Source organism: Capsicum annuum, unplaced genomic scaffold (assembly GCF_002878395.1).
Source record: "Capsicum annuum cultivar UCD-10X-F1 unplaced genomic scaffold, UCD10Xv1.1 ctg4460, whole genome shotgun sequence".
In the NCBI taxonomy this organism is placed as follows: Eukaryota; Viridiplantae; Streptophyta; class Magnoliopsida; order Solanales; family Solanaceae; genus Capsicum; species Capsicum annuum.
Window position 1 is genome coordinate 113,880 of NW_025852142.1, and position 12,743 is coordinate 126,622.

The 12,743-nt window shown below is 35.7% G+C and overlaps 1 protein-coding gene across 1 annotated transcript; it reads right to left on the reverse strand.

Moving 5' to 3' along the window:
- Positions 1-320: 320 nt before the first annotated feature.
- Positions 321-4,562, reverse strand: LOC124892177. Its single transcript, XM_047403571.1, has 4 exons — positions 4,436-4,562; positions 2,264-2,360; positions 936-1,284; positions 321-416 (listed from the first exon to the last, which is right to left on the reverse strand). The coding sequence occupies exons 1-4, from the start codon at positions 4,560-4,562 to the stop codon at positions 321-323; spliced, it is 669 nt and encodes a 222-aa protein (XP_047259527.1).
- Between the last annotated feature and the right edge of the window lie 8,181 nt (positions 4,563-12,743).

Here is a 12,743-nt window from a genome sequence, read left to right on the forward strand (position 1 = left end):
GAGGGAGTTTGAATTTGGAAAGGTCTTGTGCCCTTTTTGGTTGCCCTTTTAATTTTAAATAGCAATTTGGACAGGGTCGACCCAGTATGACTCAACTGTCAAGTTTAGTTATGAGTCTTAATTATGTCTCATAACTATTACTTATAATTTTCATACTCCCTCAGTAAAGACTGGAACCTTACCTAGATCTCCAGCCATTACGACTCAATCTAATGAGTCGTAGTTACATTGAGAGTCGTAATGACTCCAAAGACCAATAAACTAAGAGTGATTTGAGTTTCAGGTCCTTAAGTCTCTTTCTTATGAGTCGTAATGTCTGATTACAACTCATAAAGAGCCCCGTACAGCCAGATTTCAGCAATTTTCTGATTGATTCCTACAATATCCTTTCCTGCACACTGAACACACATGTTACCCTATAATTTAATGTACAAAACATGGGTTGAATCCCATGAAGCACTTGATTTAATGTCACAGTATGACATGGCTAAGTTGGAAACTCAAACTTCACCAACCAGCCCCATGGTTGCCTCCCATGCAGCGCCTGATTTAACGTTGTGGCACGACTCAGTTTCCTTGGTTACTTAGACTTACCAAGGCTTAAATCCTCAATTACCTTAACTTATTCAGTATACCTATATAGTGCTTTACCCTTTACCCATTTACTTTGAATAGGGATTCACCATCACGCTTCAATTCTAAAGCATAATATGGAAACACTCTCACCACAGTAAATGGCCTATATCATCTAGATTCAACTTGCCTGGAAACAGGCAAAGTCTCAAATTATACAGCAATACCTGGTCACTTGGCTTAAATACTCTTTTCTCAATTTTTTGATCATGATGCAGTTTCATCTTCTACTTGTATAGTATAGAACTCTCATATGCCCGGAGTTAGAATTCATCAAATTCATTCACCTTAATCAGTCTCACCTTTGCAACATCAATCCACTCTACGTTTAACTTTTTCAATGCATACAGTTCTTTGTGCTCAAGTTCAACAGGTAGGTGACATGCCTTATCATACACCAATTGGTATGGAGAAGCACACATGAGGGTCTTGAAGGAAGTTTTGTAGGCAAATAATGTATCATCAAGCTTCCTTGACCAATCAGTCCTATTGGCATTAACATTCTTTATCAAAATAGACTTTATCTCTCTATTGGACACTTCAACCTGTCTGCTAGTTTCAGGGTGATAAGGTATTGCCACATTATGCTTTACACCATACTTCTCAAGCAAATTTTTGAATAGACGATTATAGAAGTGTGGCTCACCATCACTAATGATTGCACGTGACATGCCAAATAAAAAAAAATGTATTTCTTCTTGAAGGCGGTGACACTTCTTTCTTTATTATTGGGGAGAGAAATCACTTCCACCCATTTAGATGCATAATCCACCACTACAAAAATGTATTTCATCCTATAGGAGCTCACAAATGTACCCATGAATTTGAACCCCCATACATCAAACAACTCTAACTCCAGAATGGGTGTCATGAGGAGTTCATAGTGTCTAGAAATATTACCTTGACACTGGCATTAGTCATAAGTTGAGGCGAAGTCATAAGAGTCCTTATATATCATAGTCCAATAGTATGTACAATGTAAGATCTTATGGGTTGTGCAGGTTCCTCCACCGTGACCCCCAACAGGTGAAGCATGACAAGCCTCAAGAATATTCATCATCTCCACTTTAGGGATGCATCTAGGAATAACCCCATCCACACAAATTTGAAATAGGTTAGGTTCATCCTAGAAAAACTTCCTTACCTTATACATAAATCTCTTTCTATGTTGGAAGGACAAGTCTTCTAGAATGAGATCACTTTCCAGGTAATTTGCAAAGTCAGCAAACCAGGGAATTAGGTCTTGCGATGCTGCCAAAATTTGCTCATCTTAAAAAGTATCATCGATTTTAAGCCCATTCCCTATTTTCTACATTGCTTATCCTCAAGTCTGGACAAATGATCAACAACTTGATTCTCTGTACCCTTTCGATATTTAACCTCAAAATCAAACTCTTATAACAAGAGAACCCAATGAATCAATCTAAACTTTGCATCTTTCTTCGCTATCAAGTATCTCAAGGCTGCATGATCAATAAGTACAATGAATTTAGTACCAATCAGATAAAACCAAAATTTCTCAAAGAAAAAAACCACTGTTAGTAGCTATTATTCAGTCATCGTATAATTCTTCTTAGAAGGTTTTAATGCCTTATTGGTATAATATATATGGTGTAGAATTTTTTCTCACCTTTGGTCTAAGACAGCACCTAAGGCCACTCTGCTTGCATCATACTTGATCTCGAATAGCAAGGACCACTCAGGAGACACAATGATAGGAACAGACACTAGCCACTTTTTTAAGAACTTAAAAGATTTTAGACATGCCTCATCGAAATCAAACTTCACCTCTTTCTCAAGAATTTGCATAAAGGATTTTCAATCTTTGAGAAATCCTTAATAAATCACTCGTAGAAACTTGCATGTCCCAAAAACTTCAAATTTCCTTAATGAAATTGGTGGTGGTGGCTTTTCAATCACTTTAATTTTTGCCTTTTCAACCTCTATGCCTATTTTCAAGATCTTGTGGCCAAGCATAATTCCTTGTTTCACCATAAAGTGGCACTTCTCCCAGTTAAGTACCAAGTTGCAATCCTCACATTGACACAGAGCATTGGCCAGGTGAATCAAATAGTCATCAAAAGAATCACCAACTATAGAAAAATCATCCATAAATACTTCAATGGTGTCTTCTACCATGTCATAGAAGATGGACATCATGCATCTATGAAATGTCGCTGGAGCATTGTGCAACCCACATGACATTCTCCTAAATGCAAATGTCCCATATGGGTAGGTGAAAGTTTTATTCTCCTGATCTTTAGAAGCAATCATGATCTGATTATACCCTGAATAGCCGTCCATAAAATAATACCAGCCCCTTCCTACAAGTCTTTCCAACATCTGGTCCATGAAGGGCATTGAGAAGTGGTCCTTTTGGGTCTATATGTTTAAATTTCTGTAGTCTATACACACCCTCCATTCGGTGACTGGTTTCATTGGTACTAATTTATTCTTCTCATTTGGCACTACTGTAATGTCACCTTTGTTTGGGACTCATTGAACAGGACTGACCCACTTGCTATCAGCAATGGGATAAACAACACCAACGTCCAACCACTTAATGATATCTTTCTTTACTATCTCTTGCATTAGAGGATTCAATTATAACTAACGCTCAATAGTTGAGATACAGTCCGGTTCAAGATGGATCTTGTGAGTGCAAATTCCTAGTGAAATACCCACAATATCCACAATAGTCCAACCTATAGCTCATTTGAACTTTTGTAATACAGACAATAATGTCTCTACCTCAATCTCCATCAATCCATAACAGTAACTACTAGCAATGTGTTGTTGGCCCCTAAGAGAGCATAGTGCAAATAGGATGGGAGAGCTGCCTTTAACTCCAATATTGGTGGCTATTTTATTGATGGACGAGCAATATGAGTGGTTCTATTCTTCAGATTCAGATCAAACTTCTTTGGAGAATATATGTATAAACATCTCTCATATAAAGAACCAACCATCTCGTCATCCTCATTAATTCCATCCTATCGAAGTACTTATCATTGTTGCTAGTACTTCAACACCCAACCTCTCTTCAATTAAAATAGTCACTGTATTAACTACATTATCAATGGTGTCCATCATAGACATAAATCTCATATTATCTGATTACTGTATTGACTAGCATACATTGAAGATTACTTATTAATTATTGAGTCTGAACCTCAACTATCCCAACTCCATATCAACCAATATCGTACCCATAGCTAGGAAGGGTTTGCCCAAGAAGATAGGGACTTGGAAATCCACCTCATAATCAAGTATCACAAAATCAACTAGGAAGATGAAAGTTGCTACCTTTACCAAAACATCACATAGAATACCAATTGACTTTTTCATAATTTAGTCAGCCATCAACAATCTCATTGATATTGGTTTGGGTGCTCCTAACCCCAACTGATTAAACACAAGAAATGACATGAGATTAATACTTGCTCCTAGGTTACATAAAGACTAAGTAAAGTTGAAAGACCCAATAGTGCATGGGATGGTGGAGGATCCAAGATTTTTCTTCTTCTCTACTACCGATCTAGAGGCAAAAACACTACAATGATGAAGATTGCTCGCAGGCTTATAGCTCATAGTCTGCTTTCTAGTGACTAAATCATTCATGAATTTCGCATAGCGTGGCATTTGATCCAATGCCTCAACTAATGGAATCTTTACAGACAACTCCTCCAACATAGATAAAAACTTCTGATATTTTCTCTTTTTTTTCTTTTTTTCAATCTCTGAGGATAAAATGGTCGAGGTCTTGTGGTTTTTAGAACAAGCTCCTCAACTCATCCCTCACCTTTATTATCCATACTACTATACTCAACATCAAATGATTTTACTGTTTCTACATCAGGTTCTCTCTCAACAGTAATAGAATCAACTTTATTCTTTGGATAATTCACAATGGACGCAGGCAGATCCATGGTGATCCTACCACTCTGAGTAGTAATGGCATGGTAATGACTATCATTCTTTAGATTTTGAGCTATAATAATAGGAAGAGTGTCAGACTGTCTTTAATTCAATGTGGTCTACATTTTCCTGAACTTCTGCTCCAGTTGTTTGATTGCGATAGCATATGACTTAATTTTTTAATTCATCCCCAATAGATCTACCTTAATTTCCTTATGATATCTATCTTAACCTTCTTGGTCTTTCACTAATTTTGAAAATATTGCTTCCATTTTAGACTCGGTATCTCGGCTGCCCGGTGGAATATATCCGATGCTTTTCTTTTTATAGTCATCCTTGCAGTTCTAATCACCATTTCATTCACTGCTCCTATCTCGATACCTATCACCATAAGAGTTTTGACCTTGGCTCTCTTACTTTTTCTCTCAAAAACTTTCCACTTCGCGATGCAAATACTTTTCTTCCTCATCTATATCAAACTCATAATCTCTAGTACTAGATCCCTATGCACCCACTGTATTCACCTTTTTAGCCATTATTGCTGCAAATTATTTTAAAAGTAGCCTAACATCAATTTTCAGCTGTGCAACTTCTTGTGCTACTAAATCATCACTAGCTCTGTAGTCACTTATAGCTCTAATATTATATGTTCTAGCCCCTCTATCCACCTCCTGAGTATGTCATCTAGTTAGTGATAGAGATCTTATCTAATATTTCTCGAGCCATCTCTAATGTAGATGCATAAGTACACCTCTATATATAGTGTCTGCCCTTACCTAAAACTAATATTTAAGGATTTATAGAATATCTCCAGTAAGTTAGATCTTGGAATCCCATGATGAGGTACCATGATCAACTTCTTTTTGAATCAAAACCATGCTTCATACATACTCTGCAGGTAATTGCCAAAAATTATAAATCTCATCTTTTAACTGCAACATCCTGGTAGAAGGGAAAAATTGATTCAAAATCTATCTATGTAGGTCATACCAAGTCGTATTTGAGCCTCTAGTGAGTTCCCCCAGCCACAATGATGCTTCACTTGTTAGTGAAAAAAGGGAACAACCATAACCTTAATGCTTTGTGCTCCACTACAGGGATAGTACATGAAGTACATATCTTAGTAAAATTTTCTAGATGTATTTTTGCATCATCTATTGCTTCCCTCGATAATACACTCTTTAGATTCAACATCTCGATCATTGCACTGGTAATATCAAGCTTTATATTAGGGGGCAAAATAGGGGGCGCAATGGCTCCAGTCTCAGTAGGCTCTACATGCCCCATGTATTCATCCTTATCATATGGTGGAAGATATTGATAGGCTAGGACTACTCTAGCTCTGTCACCTCTAGCTCTCTCCTGACTACCATTGACTACTACACGTTGATTAGTTTTTGCACTTGGTTGGGCTAGTTGTGCCTGCTGAGCTAACATGGCTTCCTCAACCTCTTTTTTCTCTTCAGTGCCTATGCTAAAAATTGCTTCATCTATCTATTGGCAATATTTTATTGATCAACAGGTAGAGAAGGAGGTACATTCTGAGTATCTCAGACCCCAATAGGAACACCATCACAAATTTGCTCTAACATTCTTCGTGGTATTTATAAAATTCTCTCTAGATTAATATCAATAGGGAGTAAGGGATTGCCTTGAATCCTGGTGCTAGGCATATACCAAAGTATACACAAATAAAAATAAAAAGTAAAAAACTCATGAACTCTACCAACTTTAATCAAAAATTCACACCATTGTCCCCAACAACAAAACCAAAATTTGATGTCTCCCAAAACTAACAACTAAAGAAGTATGCTGTGGTCGATGAACCCAACTCAGTTTGGGGTCGAACCCACAGGGAAAATGTTGAACAATATCATAAATTTGACTAAATCCACGAATAGTACAAAAAAGTAAATGGGGGAAATTTAAAGTGAAACATAACACGTAACCGAACCTAAATGCTTAAGTTAGTAAATAATAGAGGATGAACACTAGGACTATGTTCCCCTTGGATTAACAACTATGTAAGATTCTCTTGTTCAACCCACCTTTCCTACTGCTATGTATGCAAACTTGATAATCTTTGTACTATCAAACATTTTGTGAACATATAGATAGATTTCACCCTTTACCTTGTAATTTTTAGGGTTTAGTCTTTGTTTTACTTGTCTATAACCTAAATTGAACTCTCTCTTTTTGAGTTTTGAGTTGATTAGACAATGGTTGATAACCTCAAATTACCATTGTAGCCTCTTTTTTCCAATCTCAAACTCCTTTGTGAGGATGTTCTTGAATACAAGAATTTCCCAAGCTTCTGCAGTAGCTTAGGTCCAATTAGTATGATGAAGATTGCAATACACACAAATGCAGTAGAATAGATAAATCTCCCACTTCCCCTACGCAGCTAATCCGGCAGGGTTCCCACAACCTTAGTTAAGGAAGTTAGCCGCTCATGTTCATGCAACAATCCATGATAATCAATAAAGAACATATGTAATTACTTGCACAGTGAGAAAAGAATAAAATCCAAAATCTATAATTGATTACGAAACCAAAAAGTATCAAGAGTAATGAAAAAGTGTTTTCAAAGTGCGTAACCTAATAAAGGAATAACCCTAAGCATTTATAGTATCCCAAAATAATAAACAAATCCTAATAAAAATGGAATAGAAAATTTAAGACGGCAATCCCTACGACTTGTAAGGTCTTTTTACAAGTCGTAGGTTCATTAGTCATTGGCATTCCAATGTAATTTCATTTTCCAGGAATAACCCTATGCATTTATAGTATCCCAAAATAATAAAGAAATCCTAATAAAAATGGAATAAAAAATATAAGTTGGCAATCCCTACAACTTATAAGGTCTTTTTACGAGTCGTAGGTTTGTTAGTCATTAGCATTCCAGTGTAATTTCATTTTCCAGGATCCAATATTCTATTGTCATTATGATTCATCACCACGAGTCATAGCCAATCCTTACGACTCGTGGTCTTCACTCGTTATAACTTGTGCCTTAAACTTTAGGATATTTGATCACTTGTCTCTTTAGGATTTTTCACTATGAGTCATAGCAAGACTTTACTACTCGTTTTCACTTTTGGATTTTAGTCTAGCTCACTATTTTTTTTTGGATATATGCTACGACTCGTATTCACTCATTACGAGTTGTTATCATCTGATACTCATCGCCTCCAACCTAGACTTTTTCCACTGTTATTTTCATGTGCTGGGCTACGAGTCGTATGATGTCTTAACAACTCATTTCCGGACAAATATTTAAATTTTTTAGTCTTTTCTTCAATTTTTCTAGCTCAATTCACTTTCTACCTGGTTTTACCTTTAACAACACATAAGACCATATCATATCCAATAAGATAATCTAAGTCCAAACATAAATTTCTTGTTTTAAGCACTGAATATTCAATGTTTCCAAGGAACATCAGTTGACACTGTCATATTGTGTTTTGAATTAAGAAATATTCTATGAATTTTTCCTTAGAGAGAAGACTTAGCCTAGGGACCTTCAACCAACAAGTTACGCCCCACGATCAAGTGTTGGCACTACAACATTGTGTCATAATTTATGAGATATTCTATAACTCTTGTCTTATAGGTAAGCATAACCCAAGAACTTTCAATAGACAAGTTATGCCCTAAAGGGAAGAGTTGAAACAACCAGATTATGACTTAATTTATGTTTTACTCTTGTCTTAGAGGCAAAACTTCACCCGTAGACATTCAAATAATATGTTATGACTAATGGGCAAGAGTTGACACTAGCACATTGTGTTTTGACTAATGGGATTCTATATAACTCTTTTCTTAGAGGAGAGACTTAGCCCAAAGACCTTCAAACAACAATTTTCACCCCATGGGAAAGTGTTGGGATTACTATATTGTGTCTGGATTTACGAGATTGTAACACCCTGGGTTTTTATTTCTTAAAAATTTCTAAAATCTTATGCTCATTGTCCTAACTATGACTCATTTTATGAGTCGTAGGGTGACTTAATGAGTGGTTGGACTCAAATTATAGCCTAATCAGTATATGTGTGGCTAAGTTCTATTCTGAGTACGAGTGGCTCACTACCAGTCATAAAGACCCATTATGAGTCATTGAGTGCAAATCGTAGGATGTCTAGTATATATCCTAAGTGGTTTCTGTGTTGACTACGACTGGACCTGATGAGTCGTAGGGTCAAACTATGTGTCATGGTATACGATTTATAAGGTCTACAGTGTGTGTGCCAGGTTATATTATCTTGGCAACAACTCATGGAGATGAGTTGTAATTAGTTGTGACGAGTCATTGTAAGACCTGTAACAACTAACAGTTATTTTTCAAACTTTTTAATGGTGGTATTTTAGATATTTCTCCCTTATCCGAATAATAACCCATGACCTATAAACATACTTGGGGCCCTAACTTTATTGATAACTCACTCCAAATATTATTTCATCTGACTCAAATCTCTCAAGCATCCATACTTAGGGTTTCCAAAAATTGGATCAAGGAGAGCTTCAATAGTTGAATTCTTTTCATAATCTTGGGTATTTCAGGCATGTTACTCTTCCCTAATTGTTAATTTGTTAAAAGCATAAGTTTTAAATTATTGTTCATTTGGTATGGATGTTAGTTTGAAACATACGTTAAGGGTTTTGAATAACTACTGTTTATGTGATGTTTCATGTTTGTCCTTGCATGGGTTATGTTTAAATGGTGGTTTCAAAATTAATTTGATGTACGGGAATGGTTAATATACTAGGTATTATGATTTTCCCCAACTTGTGACTTTTCAAATGGTAATGACCTCAGCCATATATTGTGAAATTAATTTTGAATATGAAAATTGTGCGTATTAAACTACCCTTGAACTGTTGCATAATGTGAAAATTCAACAAAGGATAATAATTTTGAATTGAACATTATGGGGTTGTGTAATTCCCCAAGCTAATGTATAATTGAACCAAAAGGACAATGAATTTCCCTAATAATGAAATTGTTTTGGCATGTTGATGTTACCTTGCAAATGTAGTTGGTATGCCGATGATCTTTACTGGAAACTGACTCGTAGGACCTAATAATATATTTTTTGGGTACAAGTACCCCTAGGACTCGATTAAAGGAAACTGACGCACATAAATGACTTGAGTACGTGACCAACATCAACAATCCATAATATCATAACTTGGGAAATTCCATGAAGTGCATGGATATCATACATTTTGTACATAAGTAGGATTTGCAAGTAAGCATGGCATAATCTTATAAGACTAGTTCATGAACATCCCAAAGACATTTACAAGACACAATATCAACGTGAAAGTCATTGGAACATAGGGGAATATCATGAATCCTTCACTTAGTCACTACTTAACTATATTGCATGATTTCTAGTTTCTTAGGCATTTTATCAGCATGTACTCGTTTAAGGCATAGGTATATTTATCAATTCGACCATCTTAATTCATCCAAAATTTATGGGTTTCAACTAACCTATTCACATACTTCATGAAAACACATCAAGATACAACCTTGCATCCAAACAACAATCATCAACACGACAAGGAAATCATAATTTATAATTTAAAACATGATTCTTGAGCTTCATGGATGAAAGGGACCCACGGATGAACACTACGTATACCTTAGTTATTGAATCTTAAAAGAGATCTAATGTTTCTGGAGGTTCTTGAAGAATTCCTTAGGCTTGCTCTTGAGGAGATGATCTTGAGAGAACACCCTAATCTTGTGGTTGAGAGTGTATGAGAGAGCTTTTTGAGATGTTTAACTAAAGAGAATGGAAGATAATACGCTCCTTGAGGGTTATAAGTCGTGGGAAGTGAAGGAAAAAGAAAAAAATACCCTTACTAAAATGACCCTCAATTGTTTGGAAAAATAGATGGCGACATTTGTGACAAGCCGTCATACTGGTGATAGGTCGTCACGAATTGTCATCACAAAAAGGTGAAATCTTGGTTTTCTGGTTAAGGTTGACGACATTGGTGATAGGCCATCACGGGCGTGACGGCTTGTCATAAAATATCATCACTGGGGGTGAAAATCTGCCCAGGGATGACGACATTGGTGATAGGCCATCACGGGGGTGACGGCTTATCAGGAATGTCATCACTCAGTTTCCCAGCCTGACATGTCGGAGTAAAATGGTCATAACTCCTTGCTCCAATATTGGATTTAGGAAAAATTAATATCGTTGGAAAGATAATTCAATTATCTATCTATTGGTTGGTCATGATCTCAGATATTCATAGCATAACGAGAGATATCCTCATTTGAAGCTGACTATACCAATATCCTACTCAAGAATTCAATCGATAAGGAAATGTTTTGATTCGTCTATTAGCTAGGACACTTTTGAGGACTTAATATTCATCAACCTTGATCATAGCACTAAAAATCACTAAAATTTATTACTCATGAGTGCGAAGAATAATCCTAAAAATGTATGAACTTTTGGGGTATTACACAAAGTAATATCAAAGGCAATGAATAACTCAAGACCAAAAAGGGTAGCACACAAAACACAAATTTAGGTAAGCGTTGGGAAAAATGATTAATCATAAACAATAGAAAAAAGTTAAAATACCATAGTGAATACCCAAGTTTTACTAAGAGAAAATTAAACAGTACGCATGACCAGGACATAATAGAAGGTAATAAAAGAAAACATATAGGAATTCTTTTTGAGAATTTAGGAGGAGGAGTAGGAAGGTAAGAACCTAATAGAATAAGGCACCTCATAACCACACAATTATCATTAATGATTTTCTGAGTTAAATCAATAAACTTTTTGTTGAGCTCTGTATTCTCATATGCAAGTTAATCATTTTAGGATTTAAGGTCTACTGAGGCACCTAAACCCGACCAGGTCCTCGAGTGATTTGAAGAAGTTGAGCCTTCAAGATAACAATTCCCACTTCCTCCTCATCCATGAGAGAATATCTCATCTCTAACTTTGTAGAACTCTTCTTTGAGCAATAATTAGGCTAAAAATAGTAGGGGAAACCCAGTATTTTAGGAACACACTCACATTTCTCTAGAGTGGTAAGCGATAAGGTATATTTCTTCATGGTGTAGATTCTTGAATTTGGTTTCACTTTAACCACTTTAGCAAAAGAAATTTCCTTTCCTACAACACTCTTTTTTCAATTTTCTCCTTTTATGGTTGTTTGTTGATTCTTCAAAAAAGCATCCTCCATAAAATTGTTAATAAAAGACATAGTAGTATGAGTAGGTCCCTTTTTAAGGTTGCTAACAGTAGGTGGGGAAGAGGATACAAATTTTCTTATAAAAATAGTAGGCAGAGATAGATCTTTCTCATTATCCACAATACTAAGAGGAGCAAGGGTGACAAGAGATATTGGATTCGTAGTAATCTTTGACTAAGATTTGGATTTCTCTTCAACAACAAGAGAACTGGACACATTCTAATTTTTCCTTATCATACAAATAGCCAAATCAAAGTATTCTACTAACTAAGAATCCTTTTCAGAAATCTCACCCATATAAAAAGAATTCTTTTTCAGTGTCCACATCTGCCATACTAGCCTTTATTTCTATTTTTTCTTAGAAAATTAAAGGTACCAGAAGACTCACCAGGTTCCTTAAGATTAGTAGTATGGACCACTCTATCATGATCTACTTCAAGACCAATGCATTATCACTGGTGACTTCAGTAGCACGGACTTCCTTTTGACTTTAGTGTTTAATATTTTTATTTTCATCATTCAGTTCTACTATATCTCAGACATAATACCAGCTCCCATTAGAGAGTTCAAAGGGAGACTTATCACCATTAAGAGAGATGAACAAAGAACCATCTTTCTTGTATGGTAAAGATTTACCAGATTTAGCACCCAGGGACAATGTTGTAAGACAAGGGGATAGTAATAAAATAATTTTTAAAAGGGATGGAGCTATAATTTTGCTGGTAAGATGATCAAAGTCGACAATGAAGTGATCCATTTTGATAAGAGAGAAAGTAGGTTTTTCTCAAAAGACATTTTAGTAAGCAATTATCAAGACACAACCAGGAATAGTATGAACAAAATATCATAGTACAAGAGTAAAGAATAGAAGGATGATGAGGGTTTTGAGTTCTTGGGATATTTTTTAGTTTGAAAGAGTGTATGTAATGACTTAATAAAGGGATGAAATCTATTTTAAGTAA

Excerpts from the sequence above, each read along its gene's own strand:
- LOC124892177 (XM_047403571.1), bottom strand. The coding sequence starts at position 4,562 with ATGGATCTGCCTGCGTCCATTGTGAATTATCCAAAGAATAAAGTTGAT. Across the intron at positions 2,361-4,435 it reads TAGTAGTATGGATAATAAAG|TGTCTGTTCCTATCATTGTG; the intron begins GTGAGGGATGAG and ends AAAAGTGGCTAG. Across the intron at positions 1,285-2,263 it reads GGTGCTGTCTTAGACCAAAG|TGATGGTGAGCCACACTTCT; the intron begins GTGAGAAAAAAT and ends TGCAATCATTAG.